General features: G+C 36.6%; 1 protein-coding gene across 4 annotated transcripts in view; it reads left to right on the forward strand.

The window, feature by feature from the left end:
• The window catches only part of PARD3B (par-3 family cell polarity regulator beta), a 1,059,813-nt gene that overhangs the window by 130,890 nt on the left and 903,035 nt on the right, over window positions 1–25,888 (forward strand). For all 4 annotated transcript variants that reach the window (XM_047720837.1, XM_047720838.1, XM_047720840.1 and 1 more), the window contains exon 2: window positions 25,465–25,566. In XM_047720837.1, the coding sequence (XP_047576793.1) occupies window positions 25,465–25,566 (102 nt within the window). The remainder of the gene's footprint in view (window positions 1–25,464; window positions 25,567–25,888) is intronic.

A 25,888-nucleotide genomic window follows, 5' to 3' on the forward strand; every position in this document is an offset into this window, starting at 1 on the left:
GAAATCACACAGAGAGTGTGGTTAGAAAATTGAGTATGTCACTCTTTAATAATTACACCAAAACTTGACAAGTAGTAGTATAAGGGTTGTTTTTTTGTTGTTGTCGTTGTTGTTGTTTTTGGCAAAGAAGAAAATGAAACCGTATTAATAAACTTTAAATGCTGTTAAATAAAAACCCATTGTTTATCTTGGATTTTGAGTGGATTTTTTACTCCTAGATGATTTTGTAGCATCATACACTGCCGCTTGGAAAATATCAGTAGATGTTATGTCGATCTTTCAAATGTCAGTACATTTTGTTGTATATCAGACTTGTCCCATTCATAAATACCACCACTGAGCTCATCAGAAAGGTTTTTTAGTATTGTGAAGCTGTTGAGCTCAGGGTGGAGGATACAAGTTACCCACAATTCTTATTTTTGTTCAAAAGCTGGAATTTGGTTGACTAAAAATGCTGTCAGTTTTCCTTTAGGTGACAGGTTTGCTTTATTTTAAAAAATGTCTTTATTGTGCACCTCAACTAATATAACATTGTATATTAATGATACTGGAATTAAAATAAAAAACTTAAAGTTTGTCGAATAACAAACTCTGGAAAACCGTACTTTATCATTCTTTTTTTTTTTTTAAAGATTTTATTTATTTATCTGACAGAGATCACATGTAGGCAGAGAGGCAGGCAGAGAGAGAGAGAGAGGAGGAAGCAGGCTTTCCATTGAGCAGAGAGCCCCATGCGGGGCTCAATCCCAGGACCCTGAGATCATGACCCGAGCAGAAAGCAGAGGCTTTAACCCACTGAGCCACCCAGGTGTCCTCATACTTTATCATTCTTTCAGGTAAAAGTGCTCATGAAAACAACTCATTCAGGACACCTGCTCAGTCGGTTAAGCAGCTGCCTTTGGCTCAGGTCATGATCCCAGAGTCGTGGGACGGTGTCCCACGTTAGTCTCTCTCCTCAGCGGGGAGTCTGCTTCTCCCTCTGCCTCTCCTCTCAGTCTCTCTCACTCTTATGCTTTCTCAAACAAATACATAAAATCTTAAAAAAAAAAATTCTTAAAAAAAAAAACCCCAGCTAGTTCAGCTTATGACTTAATATAGGACAAGTTTTCTTTCTCATATTTTTTTCTTTTTAGAGAATTCTATCAGAAGTGCTTTATGCATATTTCCTATTTTGTCACACAGAATATTAGATATGTATATTCAAGGAATGAGATTTAATAAAATTTATAATGCTTATTGTTTCAGTGAAACTGCTTTTAAAAAACAAACAGGGAGTGAGTTGTGAAAAAAAAAAATGACTATTCATGATGTTTAGTACCTCATCATTATCCATGCAAAGGTACCAGCAGTTTAACCCACCGTCAGTCCCAAGGGAACATATCCTCTATGGCAAATCCGTACTTACGGAAGTAGTGAGGACATCCTGGATTCTCTGGAAAGGTCTGGGAGATGCTCATGAGTCTGTTGGCCACCTTGAGGCTTGCTGTTCTGGTATGTATGTTCTAACTGCACAGATTGCTTTATGAGATGTACACACAACTGTAACCCTATTATGACCATGAAGCAGAGCTCTGTTACTTTTCCTCCTTTATCCATGTGCCAAAACTAAGCAAACTGTTATCTTTACATTAGCCATATTTTTAGTGATTCCTTATTGGAATTTACCATTGTGGGCGTAAGTGGGATGAGCCATCACCTCAGGACCATTCTTCCCGTCTGGCCCTACTCGTTGGCTTACACATTTCTTGCCCATCGGGGCTCATCCTGCCATTCTTTAGTAAGTTTCCCTCATCTTCCTGAGGTTCCCATTAGTTTCTCCTGAGCTCTGCCTTAAGACAACATTCTACTGAATTTTAATGCTGTTTTGGCAAACATGTCATTCCTGTCCTCTGTTACGGTGCCAGTACTTATTTGCTGAACTTACATCTATGCTGTGAAACGTAAGGTTAAGGTTAAACATTTCTGGAAGCTAAACCCTATTAGGTCTACTGATTTCTACCAAATGAAGGAAACCATTTTCCTAATTAGTTTGTTCTGATTTTAAAATATAAGTGTGAGATTGAAGGCTGATGGATAAGGGGTGAAATACTTGAAATATGGGGTTGGACCTAGGCTTGTAAATTTCAGGGGTGCTTCTTCTGCTTCCCAGCTCTTGGACTTTCTCTGAGGTATGCTACCTCTTTGAGCCTTGTTTTCCTCATCTGTATACGTGTGTTAGTAATGTTTACCTGTTAAGGTTACAGTGAAGGCTCATCTCACTACATATAAAGCAGGTACCAGCGGGTGTCATACATGGTAGATAGCAACTCTTTTTAAAATAATTTATTGGGGCATCTGGGTGACTGAGTCAGTTGAGTGTCCGGCTCTTGATTTTGGCTCAGGTCATGATCTTGGGGTACTGGGATAAGCCCTTTGAAGAGTTCCCAGGCCAGCGGAGAGTGTGCTTGTCTCCCTCACCCTTTGTCTTCCTCCTGCTCTTAGGTTCTCTCTCTTTCTTTTGCTCTCAAATAAATAAATAAATAAATCTTAACTAATATATAATAACTAATAAATAATAACTTATTAATTTGGAACTAAAGCTTTAACCAGTTCTGGTTTTAGTGGTCATATACAGTGTCACTATTCTAGAGTGAAATGGTATCCTCAGGAAAGTGGTTTTTTGTTTTTGTTGTTTTGACATGTGTGCATTAGCTAAAGTTGGAAAAAATATTTTTAAGTGTGCAAGTAATGGACAGTTCATAAGAAACAGTGAAAAAGTATTTTTTCAATATTCAATCATGACAAACTCATCTTGTTCAAACAAGTAGGGTCCCTAATTTGATGGGATTTTTATTTGAATCATAACCTGAAACTTTATTGTTTTGACATTCTAACCTCATTACTGTCTAATAACTTGCTCATTGGTTATATCAATGGAGAGTTTTAATTCTGAGAATCTGTTTTTAAATTGGGATATAACTGATATATTAGCTTCAGGTGCACAACATAATATTTGTATGTGTTGTGAAATAATCACAGTAAGTCTAGTTCTGTCACTATAGTTAATTATTTTTTGTGATGAGAACTTCTAAGATCTAGTCTGTCCAGAATTCTAAATACGCAATAGAGTATTTTTACCTATAGTCCTCATGCTGTGCATTACATCCCTGAATCTCAATTCTTTATTCAAATCTCAAAAGTAGATGACAAGGCAGAAAGTGTCTGGGGTGATAAAATTGAATATGGAATAAAAAAACATCAGTTGCTTATGCTCAGATGCTAGACTTTTTTCAAGAAATGGAGGAATACCTATATTTCATCTGGGAGTATCTTTTGTGTATGTGTATACCAAATGAGCTGTAGTTGTGGTCTGCAAATACATAAAGCAAATAAAAGTCTTGGCAACTGGGGCATAACTAAATGCTTGCCACTCTCTGTAAGTTAGCTATTAAAACAAACTTTTGATCATTGATCTAATGTAGTGAAGAATGCTGATTTTCCTGTTTGACGTGATAGTGAATGGTAATGTACTATATAAAAAGCACTTAAAATGAAAGGGTATTTCTATTTCTACATTTAAAAATTGATTCTGGTTTTTAAGGAACTTTCCTTATAAGCATACATTGGCTCTGGTGAAGCCCATTCTGAAAAACTCAAGGCAAATAGCTTCTGAGAATTTGGACTCATTAGCAGGGCTTAGTCCTTTGGCTGTATTTCCTGATAATAGTTTTGTTACGTATGTGAATGTCAGAGACCAGGCATAGTAAGAATTTGTCTCCTGTGCTCATTAGTGAGTACATACAGGATGAGGAAGAATGAGGCAGTCCAAGGACTAATCACTATATTTTAGCTCCCTCCCTTCTTTTTACCTTATTCTTCTTGTTTATTGGGCATCAATTTAATAGCCTTGTGTTTAATAGGAACTTTGACATGTGTAAATATTTGATGTAAGTATTTGCTGGGTTCAATTTTGATTTGCTTCTTCATTGCCCTTATGAAGAAGACTGGAGAGACTGTACTGATTTAGAAATGTTAAGAATTTGGGGGAGTGGCTTTTCAGTACCCTGCAGTGTGTTAATCATGTTTATGGCTGTGATTTTCTTGATATTTGTTGGCTTTGTTCTTTAAGCCAGGCTTTTAAAATTCTTTAAAAAGTACAAAATGTCCCAACTTTATGGTTTTAAAAAATGATTAAAAAGGATAAAATTTGTGAAAGGTGTTGGTATAGACTTGAAGGATAGACTGTGGTTATTGACCATATGGAAGGCGGAGTCCTGTCCAGGAATGCCCCACCCTGCAGCTGTTTGGCTCCTCTTAAAAGAGCTTATGGGGGCTCTGCCAGCAGAACAGGGATATTCTTCCTGGCATGGCTCTTCTGTGCCATCTGGTTCAGAGCTGTGGCCCCACACCCAATGGCAGATTGTCTTATTTTGGAGGCAGTGAGCCACATTCTTCAACTAGCGGATGAAAAATTCCAACCATTCCAATTATCCATGCCTATGACCCCTTCTATTTTATGCAGATCATCAAGTGCCAACTCATTAAATCCAGACTCATGAAAATTGTGCTATAATCTTGGCTCTGCTGCTGGCCCATTTTGTGACTTCAGGGAATATATTCAACTATTCTGGACCTCAGTTTCCTCATCTGCAAAGTGAAGTAATTTGGTTAAAGTTCTTTTTTGATGAAACAGTTTGCCCACCTCTAACTGCTAATTTTCGTATAGTTGTAATAAAGCTGTATTGCAAGGAAGAAGAAATTACTGAGATAAATAAAATTCAGTATTGATGTTGATTGGCATATTTCTTTCCTTCTTTCTTCTTCTTCTTCTTCTTCTTTAAGATTCTATTTATTTATTTATTTATCTGACAGAGAGAGAGAGAGACAGCCAGAGAGGGAATACAAACAGGGAGAGTGGGAGAGGGAGAATCAGGCTTCCCGCTGAGCAGGGACCCCAATGGAGGGCTCCATCCCAGGACTCTGGGATCATGACCTGAGCCAAAGGCAGATGCTTAATAACTGAGCCACCTAGGCACCCTGATTGGCATATTTCTTACCAAGTTTTAGATGATGTCAGGGCACTGTAGGAGCATCTTGGGCAATATGTGAGACGTTGAAGATTCTTTAAGAATTTTATGACTGTGAGTTGGTCCTTACACAGAGGTGAAAGCTGTTTGTTCAGTAATTATTTACTGAATGACAACTGACTGTTTTCTGTTGTTGACTGGTATAGTTTTACTTTCTTGAACTTACCTTGGTCCTAACCATTCATCTTATGTCAAAATAAGATATTATGCATATGTTAATCACCACTATTTGGGTTTGCTGCTTGTTGAGCTCATGCTGGATTTATAATTTTGGGTTGGATCTTGGGTGGGGATGTTTTAGAGTATGTTAAGATGAAGAAGACCTTGTCCATACGCTTGAGAATGGAACATATGAATAATTGATCATAGAAGCAAAATGAAATCTATATGAACAACTTGCAAACAAAGTAACAGAAGAGGATGGTAGAAGAAGAAATTAATTCTGATTGGGGAATTGGGGAAAGATTTATATGTGAGATGAGGAGGTATTGGAGTTGGACCTAGAGAAATGATAGGTAAGATTAAAATAGGGAGAGAAAGAAGAAAGGTCATTTCAGACAAGGAAGGAGAGCTTCTTGGATTGAAATAGTAGTAGGACTCTAAGCACATGATTCTAGGAAGGCCACAAAGTATTTGAAGAAAAGAGAGTAGAGATAGACCAGACCATTAGTTGACTATTGCTGTAGTGTGGACAAGAGATCTGGTTAATTACTAAGGAGCTAGCTGTGGAAGTGAGGAGAAATGGACAGATTTGAAGTAGACATAGAAAAAAATTAACAGTTTGTGGATGGATTTCATAGAGGGGTAAGGGAGGTGGGTAAAGATGAATCCTAGACTCCGAGCTCACAGAACTGGAAAAGTACTGCCATTCGCTGAGAAAAGAAATCCTTAAGATGTGAAAGGTCATGTGCTCAGTTTTGAGCATGTAGGTTTAAGGCATCCATGTTGAGATGTCACAGTGGATCTCAGTAGTAAGTCATGGTAGAGATGAGGTTGGGAGCCAACTACTTAAAAAATATATGACTTTATATTTTTATATCAGTTTAAGGTTCACAGCAAAATTGAGGGAAAGTTACAAAGATTTCCCATAAAATTTTATCCCCCTCTCCCACATGCAGAGCCTCCCCCCTTATCAACACTTACCAGAGTGGTACATGTGTTATAGTTGATAAATCTACATTGACATATCATAATCACCCATAGTCCATAGTTCACATTACGGTTCATTCTCAGTATTATCATACTTTCATCCAAACATGTAGAATGTACATCTATCCATAATTATGGTATCATACAGAATACTTTCTTTCCCCTAAAAATTTTGTTCTCTGCCTGTTTATCTCTCCTCTGAGCCAACGCCTGCCAATGCACTGATCTTTCTACTGTCTCCATAGTTTCGCCTTTTCCAGAATGTATATGACATTGGAATTATACTGTATGTAGCCCTTTCAGATTGACTTTCAGATTGGCTAGTAATATTCATTTAAGGATTCTCAATGTCTCGTCATAGCTTGATGGCTTATTTTAGTGCTTAACAATACTCTGTTGTCTCAATGGACCATAGTTTATCCTTTTACCTACTGAAGGCCCTCTTTGGTGGCTTCCAGGTTTGGGCAATTATGAACAATACTGCTATAAACATCCATGTGCAGGTTTTCATGTGGACATTGTTTTTAACTCCTTTGGGTGAATACCAAGCAGTTTGATTACTGAATCATATGGTAAAAGTATGTTTAGTTTTGTAAAAAACACCAAATTGTCTTCCAAAATGGCTATGCCATCTTAACATTTCCACTAGTGAATGAGATTTCGTGTTGTTCCAGATCCTTGTCAGCATTTGGTATTGTCAGTATTCTCTATTTTGGCCATTCTAATAGTAATATAGTGGTATCTCATGTTTTAATTTGCATTTCCCTGACATATGATGTGAAACATTTTTCATGTGCTTTTAGGTCATCTGTATTTTCTGTGGTGAGGTAACTGTTAAGGTTTTTGGCCAATTTTTTATTTTTTAATTTTTTAAAAAACATTTTATTTATTCATTTGCCGGAAAGAGAGAGAGAGAGAGAGCACAAGGAGGGGGAGCAGCAGCCAGAGTGAGAAGGAAAATCCCAGAACCCTGGGATCGTGACTGGAGCTGAAGGCAGCAGATGCTTAACTGACTGAGCCACCCAGGAGTCCCTGGCCAATTTTTCAAATCAGGTTTTTGTTAGCTTATTGTTGAGTTTTAAGAGTACTTTGTGTATTTTGGATAGTTCCTTTATCAGACATGTCTTTTGTAAAACACCTTCTCCTAGTCTGTGACTTGTCATCATTTTTTTTTTTTTTTTTAAGATTTCTTCATTTACTTTTAGAGTGGGAAGGTCAGAGGGAGAGGAAGAGAGACAATTCCAAGCAGACCCCCTGCTGAGTGTGGAGCCCTATGCAGGGCTTGATCCCATGACCCTGAGATCATGACCTGAGCCAAAATTAAGAGTCAGACACCCAACCGATTGAGCTACCCACATACCCCAACTTGTCCTCTTTTTTGAAAAAGCAAATGTCAAGAGAATTAGAAGTTTTTAATTTTAATGAGATCTAGTTTTAATTTTAATTATTTCTTTTACGGATCATCCCTTGTGTGTTGTACTTGAAGTCATTGCCATACCCAAGGTCATTTAGAGTTTCTTTTTCTTATTTTCTAGAAGTTTTATAGTTTTGTATTTTACATTTATGTTCATGATCTATTTTGAGTTACTGTTTGCAAAGAGTATAAGGTCTGTATCTAGATTAATTTTTTTGCATGTAGAGTTCTAGTTCCATCACTGTTGAAAAGACTATTTTTCTCCATTGTACAGTTGACCTTTGAACAACATGGATTTGAACTGCATGGGTCCAATTTATATACTTTTTTTTCCAGCAAATATGGCACAGGACTATAAATGTATTCTCTTACGGTTTTCTTAACTTTTTTTCCTCTAACCTACTTTAAACAGTGTATTATATAATAAAATTTGTGTTGACTCTTCTTGGTAAGGTATACAGTTGGTGGCAGTGGGCTATTAGTAAAGTTTTGGGGGTGTCTGAAGTACATGTGGATTTTCAACTGCATGGGGGTTTGATGTCCCTAACCCCTGCATAGTTCAAGGATCAACTGTATTTATCTTTGTTCTTTTGTCAAAGATCAGTTGACTCTATTTATGTGATTCTAGTTCTGGGGTCTCTATCATGTGCCATTGATCTGTCTGTTTTTTTGCCTGTACCACACTGTCTTGATTAGTTTTCTAGTATGTCTGAAACTTGGGTAGTTTCAGTCCTCCAACTTTGTTCTTCCCCTTTAATGTTATGTTGGCTCTTCTGGGCCTTGCCCTCTCTGTATCAGCTTTAGAATTAGTTTGTCAATAACCACAAAATAACCTGCTGGGATTTTGGTTGAGATTACATATATACTATAGGTCAAATTGGGAAGAACAAATATCTTGACAGTATTGAGTCTTTTGTCTATGAACAAGGAATATCTATTTTTTTATTTTGTTTATCAGAAACATAACTTTACTCATGTACATCTTGTACATACTTTGTTAGGTTAATACCTAAGTGTTTCATTTTTGAAGTGCTAATGTGTAAATAGTGTTAATTTCAAATTTCACTTATTTGTTGCTGGTATATAGGAATGTGTTTTACTTTTGTATACTAACCTTGTAATATGTAACCTTGCTGTAATCACTAGTTTCAGGAATTTTTTTTAATCAATGTAGAAAATTTGAAGGAATTGACAATCATGTCCTATGTGAATGAAGTCAGTTTTATTTTGAACTTCCTAATCTGTATGCCTTTTAGTTTTTCTTTTTGTTTTATTGCATTAGCTAATACTTACAGTATAAGTTGAAAAGGAGTGGTGAGAAGGAGCATTCTTGCCTTGTATTTGGTCTTAGTGGGAAACTTCCAGTTTCTCACCACCAAGTATGATGTTAGCTGTAGATTTTTTTGTAGATATTTATGAAGTTGAGGAAGCTCCTCTCTAATCCTAATTTACTGAGAATTTTTATCATGAATGAATATTAGATTTTATCAAATACTTTTTCTGCATTTATTGATATGATCATGTGACTTTTGCATATTGATGTGATGGATTTCATTGATTTTTTTTTTTTTTTAATTATCTACTTGCCAGAGAGAATGAGCAGGGAGAGCAGGAGACAGAGGGAGAGGGAGAAGCAGACTCCTCACTGAACAAGGAGCCTAATCTGAGACTTGATCCCAGGACCCTGGGATCATGATTTGAGCCAAAGGCAGGTACTTAATCGACTGATCCACCCAAGCATCCCTACATTAATTGATTTTTGAATGTTACACCAGCCTTGCATACCTAGGATAAATCTTAGTTGGTGGTCGTACTACACAGTTTTTTCATTCTTAGTTGGATTCAATTTTACTTCAGAGAGATTGGTTCTAGTTTTCTTTGATGTCTTTGTCTCGTTTTAATATTAGGGTGTAATGCTGGCCTCATAGAATGAGTTAGGATATATTCCCTCTGCTTCAGTCCTCTGACAGTGATTTTAGAGGATTATTTAGCTTTTTAAGATAATTTTCATTATTTCTTTCTTAAATGCGTTGGCACAATTCACCAGTGAACCCATCTTGGCCTGGTGCTTTCTTTTTTTGGAAAACTATCAATGATCCATCCAACATAATAGGTACAGGTCTAGTCACATTGTGTATTTCTTCTTGTGTGAGTTTTGGCATATTGTGTCTAATGAAGAATTGATCCATTTCATTAAGATTATCAAATTTATGTACATAGAGTTGCTCATAGTCTCTTATAATTTTGATATCCATAGGAGCTCTCCTCTCTCTTCTTTCTGATATTAGTAATTTGAGTCCTCTCTTTTTTCTTAGCATAATTAGAGGCTTAACAATTTAATTGGTCATCTTAAAGAATCAACTTGGATTTATTGATTTTTCTCTGTTGATTACTTTGTTAATTTCATTGATTTGTGCTATAATTTTTCTGTTTATTTTTTATTTGCTCCTTTTTTTTCTAGTTTCCAAAGTGGAAACTTAGATTATTGACTTTAGGTCTATTTTCCTTTTCTAATATTTGTATTCAATTCTATAAATTTCTGCAAAGCATTGCTTTTCATGCGTCTTATAAATTTTTCCTGATTCTCCAGGTATCTTGTATTTTTCTTTAAAGATTTTATTTATTTATTTGACAAAGAGAGAGACAGCAAGAGAGGGAACACAAGAAGGAAAAGTGGGGGAGGGAGAAGCAGGCTCCTTGCAGAGCAGGGAGCACGATGTGGGGCTTGATCCCAGGACCCTGAGATCATGACCAGAGCTGAAGGCAGATGCTCAACCACTAGGCCACCCAGGCACCCCTTGTAGTTTCTTGACTCCCAAGTAGTACCTGTTTGTGGTGGTGGTGTTGTTTTTGTCAGCTCCTGCCTTCCACGGGGAGTCACAAATAGTGAAAAGGCATTGCTTCTGTAGTATAATCTTGAAATTCCCACTGTGACTTAGGCTGTGCATTTTATATTTTGGACTCTGTCTTTTAGCAGGTGAAAGATTTATAAAAGTTTTCTAGAAGAACAAGAAAAAGTATACTTCATGTGATAGTTATGAAGAAAGTCAAAATTTTGGTTATTCATGTATAGAAAAAAGAAAGCAAGGGACGATTTGATGATAAACTTCCATGTCCATTGTGGAAAGAGGTATAAATAAGTAAGCCTTCTTCTAAGTAATTACTTAGTAATTACTTCTACTAAGTAATTACTTAGTAATTACTTCTACTAAGTAATTACTTAGTAATTACTTCTACTAAGTAATTACTTCATTACTTCTAAGTAATGAAACGTTACTCTCCATGGGAGTAATCTAATCCTTTCTCCAATCTGAAAGGACCAAGTAAGCAGAACAGAGGAGAGGCTGGAAGTACTTTTCTGCTGGTAAGTGTGGCTCTAGGGGTCAAATGGGTGGGCTGACATAGCTGACTGGTGACATCAGGTTGGCCTTCCTGACTGGCCTCTGGTCTGATTGTTTAGTGCCTCTGTGCTTCAGATGAAATTATCATTGACCCAATTTTAGATTTTATTTCCATCCTAGTATTTTTTATTCTGTATTTTGTATCTCTCTTGTTTCTTGGACTGTTTAAAAACTAATGCCCCTCTTGGGTAGCAGTACCTGGAATGTTAGGCCAGAAATTGAATGTGACCCAACATTTCATGAAGGCTAGGCATCTAAATTAATCTTGAAAATTTCTGAAGATGTGTCTTCTAGGTACTTCATTAGCCTACATTGTAACCCTTTTCAATTCCAAACACAACTCTGAGATGGGTCTTCTAACACCCTGAGTTTTACTGGTACTTAATTTGGAGTAATAGACCTGTTAAGACACCATAAAAACAAAGAAGACAATATACTGTATTTGACCTTGTTGCCAGGCAAAATAATGCTTTCCCAAAGTTGTCTACTTCCTAGTCCTCAGCTCCTGTGTCTATGTTATGTTACAAGGCAAATGAGAATTAAGGTAGCATATGGAATTAGAGCTGCTAGTCAGTTAACTTGGAGATAGGGAGATTGTCCTGCATTATCCCTATGGACCCAAAGTAATCTCCAGAGTCCTTACACGTGAAAGAAGGAAGCAGAAGACGTCAGATTGGACTGGCCATTCCTAGCTTTAAAGGTTGGAGTCCCTGAGCCAAAGAATGTGGGAAGCCACTAGAAGCTAGAAAAGCCAAGGAAAGGATTTTGTCCTACAGCTCCCAGACTGGGAATGCAGCTCCACTGACAACTTGATTTTAGCCCAGTGAGACCCGCATCAGACTTAAGACATACAGAACTATAAGAAATAACTTTGTTGTAAGGCACTACATTTGTGGTAATTTGTTCTAAGAGGAATAGGAAATGATTAGTATCCTTCTTTATTACTATTGGGCTATAGGAAGGACTTTGCATATTCTAGATACCAGGCATTTACATTTTCCTAGAAAAATTAGCCTATTTCTACTTTGTTATCAAAGGCAACAAAGCTCGTTCTCAAAAAGAGTGATATTTCTTGCCTATATAAAGTTGAGAATAATTTTACTGTTGAATGATTGTATGTATATACATATATATACACACACATATGTATATATAATTTATGTATATATATATATCCACAGACATATTGCACAGACACATATGTATGTAATTATACATATACTATATATAACAAATATTATAAAAGTATATTTTAGAATAATCTACACATTTTTTACATTGAGATCAACCCTCATAGCTTACGTATCAAAGTATCCTAATATAATTTTTGGCAAAGGGTAGACTGTAACAAAGAGAACACATTTGAACATTCTTGTTTGAAGGGCTTAGGGGTTATGACATTAGCACTGTAAGGAATGACAGACAGTCACTTCCTATTTGGTTTGTCAGGGAACACTGTTCCTTTGGCTGCCATAAATGTACTGGCCGTTGGCTTTCAACCTGTGGAATCAAATTATAGACAAAGCATGGTTATCATTACAGAAGGAAATATAAATGTTTTCAACTTCGATAATGTAAAAGTAAAGGCAGAGATGACAGATATGGAAAGTAAAAGGGCAGAAGGAGGGAAGAGTAGAACTGTGATGTCCTCTTTTACTCTGGGGAGCGGAGAGATGCTGTCTTTAGATGATAGAATTAAAAATAGAAGTTTAAGTTATTCATTAAAGGCAGAAGCCATTCAAGGGAATATATTTGAATAAAAATATTAGGAGGAAGAAGGATGAGAAAGTTGGGTATCCCTAAATGCACTTAGTTGCCATCAGTATATCAAAGCTCAAAAGATGACATCTAAAGTCTGTAAGAGCGTGAGAAATGCTTATTTAGAGAGGAGTTAACATCCAAATAGACTAAAACAAGATAGCTCAAAGAGTTGCTTCTGGAGTATATGGTGGGCCACCCTTCTGTACCATTTTTTACAGTCAGTGTAATTCGTGCGCATGGTTTAAAGCAGGAGTTGGCAAATGTAAGTATCTTCGTCTTTGCAGGCCGTCGGAGCTCTGTGAGAGCTGTTGACCTCTGCCGCTGTGGTGTGAAGCAGCCATTCACAGTGCCTCCACCAGTGAGCGTGGCTGCATTTCACTCAACTGAATTTACAAAAATAGACGATGGGCGGGATTTGTCAGCTGCAGTTTGTCTATTTCTAGTTTGAAAAGTCAAATGGGACTCCAAGGCCTGTGAACCGGCTCTCAGTCCTTTGGCAGTCTTCTTGAGATATTTACCTCCGTAATTCTAAACAATTTGTGAATTAAGGGATAGCAGTGTGCTTTTATTTGTAAGTAAAGACTGCTGCTCTCTCTCTAGTCATCCATCTGCTCACGTCCTTTTAGGGGACTTGAAAATCATGACTTTCTTCTACCTTCTTCACTTTTTCTGTCCCGTGGTTGCCCAAAATTGTTGGAATTTTTTCTTTGAGTTCACTCATGTAACTGCAGATACTGCTCACTCTTGAGCCAATCCCTATGATTACTTCGTGTTTTGTGCAAATTTTTGTTTTCCTGGAGTCAATCTATTTTATTTACTTAGTTTTCTTTGAGTCTCATGCTATCTTTTCTCTAACGGTTGTATAAAATGACTCTGTAGTACCATTTTCTTTATATCTAAAACTGTCCTAAAATCTAACAATTTTGTGTGTTTCCTTGGGAACATCACCCCTGGAGCCCTTCATAGTGCTGATCAGGTCAAGATCGGTCGCTCTCTGTACTCCTGCATGACTTTTAGATTGATGGCTATCGCTGTTTCCCCCCCCCCCCCCCTAAAGATTTTACTTATTTATTTGACAGAGAGAGATCACAAGGAGGCAGAGAGGCAGAGAGAGAGAGAGGAGGAAGCAGGCTCCCCGCCAAGCAGAGAGCCCGATGCGGGACTGGATCCAGGACCCTGAGATCATGACCTGAGCCGAAGGCAGAGGCTTAACCCACTGAGCCACCCAGGCTCCCTGCTATTGCTGTTTTTTGGGGGGAATTCCTTTTCCGTGTCTTATGCGTTGGGTCCTCTTGTTTCCCGTAGCTCCTGTTTTGGAGGCACACGTTGCCCTAATGGCCTCTGCAGACTGGCTGGGGAGGAAGGCTGATGATAAATCCAGCCACTAGATTTCTGGGGTTGGATGGGGTAGTGCAGTTTGAATACTCTGAACCGGGGGTACTTGAGCTCAGCTTCTCCTGCTTCCTTATCCGCACTTTCTGTGTTCTTTTTAACTTCATCAGTGACCCATCTCTAGCATTCGAGAGGAATGGCCCTGTTGTTGGGGAACCAAAGTTAACCATTAGCGGGTAATAGTATCCCAGTACTTTCAGAGACCACTGATCCCTCACCATTCCTACCACTGCCATACTGAAAAGAAGTCTTACAAACAGTGAGCAGGAGTAAAGTCGATGAGGTCTTCATGTTTCTCTGCGAGTTACATTTTTATAAACACTGCCAGCCGTACTCTTCTAATGTAAATTAAAATTCTGTTCTCTGTGTCTTAATTTCTTCAGGGGCAGAGCATAAAGCTTGTGTTTGAGTAGAGATCTAGAGACTATGGTGGGTACCATAGAATGCTTTAAACTTCATCATTCATATTTTCATAAAGATACACACAAAACTGTCCGTGTCTGTCAGAGCTTTTCTTTGGAATTACTTTACACGGATGCCAGCATCTTAGCCTCAAGAATCCTGGGATTTAATTGGCTGCATTGAGTAAATCTTGAGTTGTATGAGTTTGTATTCTCAAATTCCTATTAAAATTCATTTTGTAGCAGAATGCTTTCTAGGGTTTTGTAATAATTTTAAAAAAAATTATAGCTGATCCTTTTCTTTGGGGACATGGCTGCTTCCCTTCTTTGGCTGTAGGCTTTACGTTCCTTTGGACCACACAAGATTCTAAAACCTTGGCATCCAGGTCTTTGGACTATAAATTTCACTGAAAACAATGAACGGAAGCATGATTTAAAAAAAAAAAATCAGCTGTTTTCTTTAAAATTGTTTTTGAAACACTATTTTAGCATTACTAAATTAGTAATGGTTTAATGTTTTGGAAGTCTTTCATACTGGGAAGCTTTTGAAATAGATCTATCAATTAAGATACAAGTGCAGTTTTTGCTAATTTCAGAATTTAACATTTGATTTTCCCGATTGAACTTTGGTTTTAAGATTGTAATGTATTTAATCCTGAAGATTTATATAAGGCTTTTATGCTTTTATGCATTTAACACTTAGATCCTAGAAAAAGGAAATTTCATTTCCATATTCTTATAAAGAGAGTATGCTGTGATAATGTAGGCAGTAGATTTGAAAATAATTAAAAATTGTCCTTTATTAAAAAAAAAAGAACTTAGATATCTGGACCATTTTTTCCCCACTCTCAAATAAGTTTAGGTTAATTCCAGGATGAAAAAGAAACCTTTAAAGTCCTTAATACAAAGAAAGCTGCTGAGATTATGGTTACCTCATAAAGCTGAATGAAAAATGACATAGGGTGATTAAGATTCTTTTTAAATATTTTGTTGATAATATGAATTAGAAAGTGAAGTATATGCCTTGATACTTAAATATTTTTCTTCCTTCTTGAAGAGGAGAATAAATAGTATTGTCAGAACTTGGATTATGAGATAAAATTGAAAATTTATCCTGGAATTGTTGGTGTTTTTATACTGAGACTACTTTTGTTAAAGATAATATATCACAAGCCAAGCCAACCACAATCTTCTTTGTGATTTAATCTTTGTGTATTGCAGTGTCTCTCACCTAAACCCCCCACCATAAAGTGTGAGAACTCTAGATGGTCTGTGAGCCAGTAGATTCCTATGGGTTTTTGAATTTATGACTTTACTAGTCAAGGATTGAAAACCCCACATTTGCGGGTAGGGGTGGGGAAGACCTTTTTAGAATGAGAAATTAGCCTATTTATAAATGAAAGTAATATAACATTCTCACATTTTTGTTTCTCTGAGTAATTCTGTTACTTTGGAAATAGAAGATCTTTTTCCTTAAAGATGTTTATAAATTAGTGTATTTTCAGGTTATATGGCAAGACCCAAGAACAACTGATAGATTGAAAAGTGTAAATTTTGGTGTTTTGCTCAGACTTTCTGCTCAGAGTTGCATAATAATTTTGGAATCATGCTGAACCTCTGAAAACACTTTCCCTTATTGAAGTACAGTTGACACACAATGTTACATAAGTTTCAGGTGTACAACATAGTGATTCAACAACTTGACACATTAAGCTCACAGCAGAGCTCTAATCTGTTGCCATACTGTGCTGTTACACCACCATTGACTATATTCCCTATGTGGAACACTTTTTTATGATACAGGGGAGATTCCTTCTTACGAGAAGTTTCTCTAACTTTAGGTTCAAAGCCCAAAGGAGCTTTGAGGTTCTAGATGTTGCAGGTGTCAGAGTTGGAAGGGCTTTTTAGGATCACACAATTCTTACCCTGTAGCCTCCTTGACAGATGGTGATGTAGCCTTCGCTTGACTCCTTACAGGAATGAGGAACTCACTACTTCTTCATACAACCTACTCCATTCATGCACAGCTCCTTGTGAAAGGTCTTTCTCATGCGCCAATTCAGTATGCCTCTCTATTGTTTATGTAACTCTTCTGGAGCAGTACAGAACATGGCAAATCTTTCTTGTGCATGACAGCCTTTTAATTTGGTGGGACTCTGACTGAGATGGTCATTTAACTCTTACAAGTTCACCTATAAAAGCTCAACCAAAGAAAGTAGGGGGATAAGAATTTGAGTAGTGTAGCTAATTTGACTTACATGAGCAATGAGCTTGTATTCGAGAGGAAGCACAAAGTGACTCTGCTACTACCTCTGTTGTTTCAATTTCCATATGATTATGGTAGTGTTTGAGTCTGTCTCTGCTGAATATGATTTTAAGTGTTTAAGATAAGCATTTTTCACAGAATGTTGTCTCCAACATAACCCACATATTTTATCTCATGCTTAACTGAAAATATAATAATTTCCTGGTTGAAAAACAAGAAGTGTTGGACTTGAGAGATGATGTCTCCCTGAGAGATGACGAATGATGATTTTAACAATAAAAGATTTCTGTCTTTGATAACTTGAAGAGCCCAGTGCCTTATAAACTGTGATTCTCCTATATTTGAAATGGCGAAAGTGTTTCCCTTTGTGTTCTTTCGTTTAAACAAAAATAAATCACATCACTGTGTAAGACTGATGATTTACAGACCTCTATCCCAGGGGCAAATAATACATTATATGTTAATGAAAATAATTTTTAAAAAATCACATCTTACCATGAGTGAGCTGGCCCTATTTCCATCCTCCATATTGGTGTTCTACTCTTTGTTAATGATCATCCCTTAAATTTTGAAAAAAATGCGTTAAATGTGGGTGATCACTTAGAGAATGAGAGTGTTACTTGCTCTGTTCCACAGTAGTCCACAGTACTGTTGTCATAGCCCAAGATCATGGTAACATTTTTAACATATTTGTCACACTGTTAACTCACTTAAGCCTATGGTTCATTAAGCCTCTTCTTTGGGCCTTGGAAGTTTTTAAATAATTGATGGTCAGTGAACTACATTTCCTGTTGGTGGGTTAACTGGGCCTCCCTGTCTTTTGGCACTTTGACATTCCTTTCTTCTCCTAAAAATTTGTTCTTATATTTCTAAGGAAACCTGTTCTAAATAGCTTTTTAGTAGTATTCATTTATTTAATTGTAAAAATGGTCACGTGTAAAGGGAAACTAGGTATTTCAGTTTGAAAGAAGAAATCACATTTTCCGAAGCAGAAAGTTCCTTTATGTAAATCTTCTTTTTTTTTTTTAAGATTTTATTTATTTGAGAGAGCAAGAGTGAGAGCAAGAGCGAGAGAGCACAAGCAGGGGGAGCAGCAGAGGGAGATGGAGAAGCAGCCTTCCCACTGAGCAGGGGGCCCCATGTGGGGCTTATTCCCAGGACCCCAGGATCATGACCTCAGCTGAAGGCAGATACTTAACTGACTGAGCCAACTTGACGTCTCTAAACATTTTTTTTCTTTGAGAGAGAGAGAGAACATGTGTAAGAGCAAGGGAGAGAGAGAATCTTAAGCAGTTTTATGCCAAGAGCAGAGCTGGATGTGGGGCTTGATCTTTAAACCCTGTGATTATGTCCTGAGCTGAAATCAAGAGTCAGACGCTTAACGGCCTGAGCCACCAGGCACCCCTTTATATAAATATTTTTTAAATGTAGCACACCTACAGGAAAGTGCACAAGTAAGTGCAGCCAGTGCACACATCAAGAAATAGAACATTCCTCCAGAGGCTCCTTTGTGGCTCTTTCCCTCTCAAGGGGTAAACGGGTCTCCTGACTTCTAAGATTGTGAATTAATTCAGCCTGTTTTTGAGCTTGTTCATGGAATCAGAGATGTACTTTTTTGTACTTGGCTCTTTTTTGATCAGTGTTATGCTGTGAAATTCATAGTATTATGTTGTGAGATTGCTAAGGTATTTTTTATTATGAATTGGGTGAATATTCCCAAGTGCATCCATTGTGATCACCATCTAATTTTTATCCTTTTTTCCCCTTTATTCATCTGATGAATAAGATTTTTGGATTTTAAACCACTCTTACATTAAGAAAATAAATCCCACATGGTCCTGGTGTATCATCCTTTACATATATCACTGAATTTTGGTTTACACATGTTTTATTTAAGATTTTTGCTGCTGTATCCATTTTTAATGAATTTTATAACTGGTAATATGCTTGTAAGGTGTTGGTATCAATGTTATGCTGTCCTTATAAAAAGGGAGTCGGGAAAATTTTTCTCTTCTAGTTTCTAGAAGTATTTATATGAGATTGACATTCTTTCTTCCTTAAAACATTAAGAAGATACTATCTGTGAGCTTACCTGAGTCTGGTTCTTAAAATTTAACTGTTATCTTTGTGTTTCTGTTTTCTACTTTTTGTCAATTTTGGTAATTTGTATTTTTCAAAGAATTTGTTCATTTTCATGTCAATTTTATAAGTCTATTTTTTTCCCAAATCTTTTTAATATCTGTAGGGTCTATGGTGGTGTTGCACCTGCCTTTTTCTTTGACAGTATAAATTTTTTTTTTAGATCAATTTTAATAGGTTTTTGTCAGTTTTATTATGTTCATAGAATGAACTTTGTTCTTTTATCCCCTCTTTATTTCCTTCCTTTTGTGTTTGGATTTGACTAGCTATTATTTTTCTGGCTTCTTGAATTTAGCTTTTCTTTTTTGCTTATTTGCTCTAAAGGCCATACATTTGCCAATAAGCACTGCTTTAGCTGCATCCCACAATTTTTTTTTTTTTGTTTTGTTTTAATTATTTTAGGTTAAAAACTGTTTTCTTACTTTATTTTTCATATATGGATAATTAAGAACTGTATTTCCTAATTTCCAAATAGCCAGACATTTTCTAGATATCTTTCTGGAATTAATTCAGCTTTGGTCAGAGAATATATTCGGAGTGATTCCAAACTTTTGAAGTTGATTATAAATTCTATGTGCACTTGTAGAGAATGTATTTTGTAATTTGGGGATACAGTGTCTTGTATATATGGAATTAAATAAATTAGGTCAGTTTGTTAGTTGTATTCGTCAGATAGTTTGTATCTTTGTTTCCTATCAAAAGTCTCACTGTAGAGGACATTGGGAGAAGGAAAGGAAAGTGAATTGGGGTAAATTGGAGGGGGAGACGAAAGATGAGACACTATGGATTCTGAGAAACAAACTGAGGGTTATGGAGGGGAGGGAGTTGGGGGGATGGGTGAGCCTGGTTGTGTGTATTAAGGAGGGCACATATTGCATGGAGCACTGGGTGTGGTACACAAACAATGAATCTTGGAACATGAAAAAAAATAAAATGGTAAAAATAAAATATATATATATTTTTTTTTTTCATGGAGTAAAAACATTCATATGTTATCTTTTTTGTACTGTGATGTTTATATATTACTTTGACTTTATTGATTATATACATAAAGCCCAATTAAAAAAAATGTTCACTATGTTTAAAAAAAAGTCTCACTGTGATTTTTGCATATATTTTTTAATTATTTTTTTCTTTTTCAAGTTTTTTAAAAATTTCAGTTAGTTTACCTGTAGTGTAATATTAGTTTCAGATGTAGAATTTAGTGATTTATCACTTACATACAACACACACTGCTCATCACAACAAGTGATGATTATACCCATCACCCATTTAGCCCACCCCTACGCCTTCCCTCCAATAACCATCCTTTCTCTATAGTTAAGTAGATTTTTAAAAAAATATCTGTCCATTTTGGCAATATGTGTTTGAGTTATGTTATCAGGTACATAGGTTTAGGATTGTTTTCTTAACATAGCATTGACCCTTTTATCATTGTGAAATGTTCCCCTTTACCTTTAGTAATGTTTCTTAAAGTCTCCTTCATCTGATGTTGGTGTGGCTATATCAAGCTTCTTTTGGTAGGATGATAGGTTTTTCAAACTGTGAGTAAATTTACAGGTGGACTGATTCACCTTCATTGTTTACATAAATTGAGGCTTATAATTCTGTTGAATTTGCTGGGTGTTACTTTCAACTTAGCATTTAAAAACCCTTAGTGCCATTCTAGTTCTTCTGAGTTCTTTAGAAACATACTTGATTAAAGGGGCATCAACTCATGTTCTTGTTATACCCTTTTCTCAAATTTGCATTGGTTAATCTTTTTCAGGAAGTTGGAGAAGTGTTCTAAGTCAGGGCCAGCTCATAATCTCAGTAACTATTACAGCCTTTTCTGGTTAATTCTATCCTTTCAGGTGTCAGTGCTGCTCTCGTAGGCTTTGCTCAGGCATCATTTTCAGGAACTGCTTTTTCCCTACACTGTGTGTTGTTGGTGATTCAAACTCTTGCTCTCTACCTGCCCCCAAACAGTCTCTAGACCTGTTCTGACTACTGTCTCTTTCCTGGGTGCTATTCTGGGGCATCTTACTCTGACACACTTAGGGAAGGATTTTGGGGCCTTCTCTTACTGCCCTGTTGTGTCCTCTACATTTGGACTTGAATGTGCTGCATTGTGCAGACGGCCAGACAGCCTCCATGTTTAATAATGATGAAGCAACTGAGGCCTAGAGGAATGGTGACTTGCCTGGGTCCGTATACTTAAGGAGCAGCAGAGATGGATTTGATCCCCTTGCCTTATTCTTAGGTACTTGTGTTGTTATTATTTTTTTTAAAATCACTTGTTTTCTATGTTTAAAGAAGAACATTTTGGCTCTGCTGTTTATTAAGCATCTAACCTTGGGTAAGTCAATTCACCTACCTGTGACTTGGTTTTCTCATCTAAAAAATGGATTGATAACTATTTCATGAGGCTGTTCGAGGTTAAAGAGGCTAATCATACAAAACTCACAGTACCTATAGCACTTGGCCTATAGTAACTACTAAAGTTATCTGCTACGATGATAATGATCAAAATGTTGAAATCTTATTTTGTGAATATTTTTCCACAAAATTCATGAAATTAAATTCTACATAGAAGATTTTTAATTTTCCATTAACTTTAATTTTTACAATTGTTCTTCTGTCCCAATGGGTGAGATTATTTGTGTGAAAAAAATTAAGTCACCAAGAAACCAGCTGCACTACTGAGCTCTGTAATTGGCCACCGCTGATAAAATAGCTCTTTTCCAACATTGGCTTTTCTTTTATAGTGCTCATTTCACTTTTGGGCTTAGCTGCCATTGCAGGCTATTTTTTTTTCTTTTTGGACTAGAAGCATTTTGTTGAGAACCACCCATGTTTTCCCTCTTTTGATGGTTGACATAATCTCAGTGCTTGGTAATCAATAGCACTGTAGTATCTGGCTTGACAGTCTACTTCTCCCGATACTGCAGATGGAAAATCACTGTTCTTCAAAACCCTGGCCAGTAGAGATTTTCTAAGGTATTAGGGTCAAATTTCATGTCCTTTACCCACAGTGAAGGATGTTTATTGCTACTAATATCTATGCCTTTTTGGAACAGTTTCTACATTGATCATTAGAAGTTCTCTGTAAAATGGTCTTCTTTCCATAATGCATATGCATTTGTTTCCTTTTCCAGTTCATCCTTGTGGCTATTTTTAATTTTAAGATTCCAGTAGTGTTTAAGTTAACTGTATATTATTTGAAATTTATGATAAGATACTCTCAGAGGAAGCAATGTTTGTTATTTTTCAATACTTTAAGAACCTAAAAATGTAAGTTATGAGATTTATTGTATAACACATTTACTAGAGATATTTTCAAAATAATTTACATTTTATATATTAAGATGTTTGTGCAAAAGGTAAATTAATGTCACAATCCTGAAAAACATGGTAAACCCTTCCAATTGATTAATTGTGTGAAACTAGACATATATGTGAACATCTTTTCATGTTCGGTCAGTTTTATTCCTGGTGGTAATAAAACTAAGTAAATGAAATGCAAAATCCTGACTGCAAGGTAATGGTTGAAGTTTTTACATGCATAAAGGAGTCAAGGTGAATTTATGGTCTTATAATGGCTGTTGGCTGCTAATATTGTATGTATATTTTTAAAATGATCTATAGCTCCATGCCCGAAATGCCATGGAGACAAAATCACAGTTAGTACGTGCTGTGTTTGTTGATTTACCTCCCTTGGACATGTAAAATATTAACTGAGATGACTTTGATAGAGCTTGTCTGTTTTTGTTCAGGATTGGATGTGTGCTCATCGTGAGTCTCCTCTTTTCTGAAGTGTACAAAATGGCAGTATCGATGTGAGATGGTCATATTAGAATTGCAGTTTTTTAATATTCTAGTGATATGTAGTTCACTTAAAAAGTTTTTTGGATTGAATATATGATTCTAAAATGTTCAAAATAACTTTTTTACTTGATTTAGTACTGTGGGACTTTTTTCGGTACTCCTTGGAATCACAATTAGAAGATTAGAGATAAATGTCATAGTTGCAACTCCTAGTTCTTATCTTCCAGAAAGTCTTAGATCCTGCAAGCATGAGTGATGGCAAAATGCTGTGTGACTTAAGAACCCCATCATGCTGCCACCTATCTGCTCCTTCCTGTGCTACTGGTCACATCCCATCCCCTCTTACCTCCTGAGTTTTCCTATTTTATTTTATTATTATTTTTAAAGAGTTATTTATTTATTTATTTGACAGACAGAGACCACAAGTAGGCAGAGAGGCAGACAGATAGAGAGAGAGGGGGAAGCAGGCTCCCCGCAGAGCACAGAGCCCGATGTGGGGCTCGATCCCAGGACACTGGGACCATGACCTGAGCCGAAGGCAGAGGCTTTAACCCACTGAGCCACCCAGGTGCCCCGAGTTTTCCTATTTTAAATCCGAATCCTTGGTTTTCTCCTCTGTGTTCCTACCTCTAGGCAGGAACACAGGCACATTTTAACTTACACTGCAATAGTTGGGGGTAGTTGTTTACCTCTGTCTTAGGTGATAAAATCTGCTTTTATAAACTGAGCATGAGAAAAAAGGAGACAACTTAATAGATATTTATCTGCTTTCAATTAATTGAATATATATATATAAAAAAGCAAACTCTTCAGAACTCTTCAGAATACATCACCTTTTACAAACATGGTTAGAATCAACAGATTTCATCTACAGTGCTGTAATATAGCAAAAACCAACTCAATGGATATTAATAGAAATTAATTAAATTGAACTCCCTTTGTAAGAAGGCAATTTTGACAAGGAAAATGTAATACCCTGTAGAATTCAATTAGAAGTCCTGGGTATATTTGGAAAAAAATACATTGCTGATGGCATGGCCATAGCCAAAAGACTGAATTCCCAAAGATTGTAGGGGGAGTTCTTTCTGTACAGTCCAATGGCTGTTATGTAGTGTTTTATCTACTCTAGTATTCTCCTTATTTAGAATCCAGTCTATTGTACTATTCTGAACTATTATAAAGCTCACCTTTTATAGCACAATCACCTTGAATTGGTAAGGATCTCGGATTAAAGAATCTGAATGACGGGTGTGCTGTGCTTTTCTTTACCTGGTTATACAGTGACTGCTCCTATCTTTGTGATCTCTCTGGGTAAGAGAATCAGGTGGTTCAAGTTTCCCAATCATCAGTGTTTCCATTTATAAAGCTAGTATTAGACGCAATGAAATTCCTTTCATTTTACTTGGAATAGCTTTTCAGGTACTCTATAGAAAACTTAATTTTTGAAATGTCAAAGGAGAATTCCTTTGGATTTTTTTTTTAAGCCTATGGCTTTACCAAGTCAGATTACTAAAAAGCTATATACTTGGGCTACATTTCAGTAGCCCTCTGCATAGATGCTTTGAAAGCATTACTTTTATTTAATAGTATGTTCTTGCATTTTATTGGGGACCAGGTAAAAAGGAGCCTGTGTGACAACCATTTCTATTAGTTTTTGTAAAATTGCAGTTGAATTCTGGACTATGTTAGTTCTTATCCCTTCTAAAGATTCATACGATAAAGGCTTAGCACTTTATCCTAGAAGAATTATTCGCACTTTGAGAAGCTTTCTAAGAATCACAGAGCCAAATTGATAATAGCTCAGGTATTCTGGTAAAAAACTTGCTAATGTTTTTCTTCATTCATTGGTTCATGTATTTGCCTCATTATTCTGGTTGACCTTCGTGTCCTTTCTGGAAGTAGGCGGCTGCATCATTTAATCCTGAGCTGTAGCATCTGAGTGTTTAGCCACATATCAAATTGAGAAAACAATCCTTTCCCTTAAGCTTACTTTCCTAAGCAGGTTTTTAAAATAGTACTTGGAAATCTCCTAAATCTCTTCTCCTGTTCAGCGAACTCCTCGTTCAGCTCCAAACACAGTTCAAGTCGCTGCTGTGTAGAGCTCTTGCTCTATGTGACGTCAAATGTTGGGGAGGACAGGCATGGAGTGTGGAGATTTAAAAAGATGAAGAGGTCAGCGGTTACTCCGTGCCATTGATAGATTCTAAACTGACAACTGTTGCCATCAAAGATTTCTGCCTTTTGATTCCCCCCACCACCCGCCCCTCGCCTACAATTTTGGGAATCTCAGTCTGAATTTCTAATCCCATTTCAAAGAGTGCCCTCAAAAAGTTCTTTTTTCTTCCCCCAAAGTATTCTTGGGATTACCTAAATGAAAGTTATAAAAAATTTCTTGAATACACTTTTCAAATAACTGTGGCACTTTTATCTTTGCATTGTAATTTATCTTCTAGGATAATTGATGAAATAGGTCTGCTGTGATTTACTGATCTCCCTGAAACAGGATAAAAATGGCAAATGTTTATCGAAATAGAAGTAACATTTATTTTTGGTGTTCAAACATTTCGTTACTAAAGCCCATTTTTTAAATTGTCAACTTTTTTTTTTTTTTAATTAAACTGTATTTTTAGAGTCTACGTCATGAAACTTGTTGATTGTTGTACCATAGGATCCGGGCTACTGGGTGAAGATTCATCACTTAGAATACACAGATGGAGGAATCCTGGACCCAGATGATGTTTTGGCAGATGTCGTTGAAGACAAAGATAAGGTAGATGACTAAAACTCTTCTGTTTTCCTCCGCAGAGCTCCGCGTTTCCTATAGATTAAGATCCTTAACAAATGCATGTGTCCGTTATTATGAAAAGATACCATCTGTTCAGGCTTTACCTGAACAGCCCATAAATCAAAGTTCTTCATCAGATGTTTGGAAAAACTTTGTCAAGGTTTGGGAATCTGTTCATGGTGGCCTAATTAGCAGACGCTTCATTCCCAAGAGTTCCTCATGCGTCTCTGTAAATTAGTGTCAGGCACCAAGGCTGTTGGAGTTCCGGTTGCCACTGCTGGCTCTGGGGTTTCTTCTTGGCCTTTGC

Source organism: Lutra lutra, chromosome 3 (genome assembly GCF_902655055.1).
Source record: "Lutra lutra chromosome 3, mLutLut1.2, whole genome shotgun sequence".
Lineage (NCBI taxonomy): Eukaryota > Metazoa > Chordata > Mammalia > Carnivora > Mustelidae > Lutra > Lutra lutra.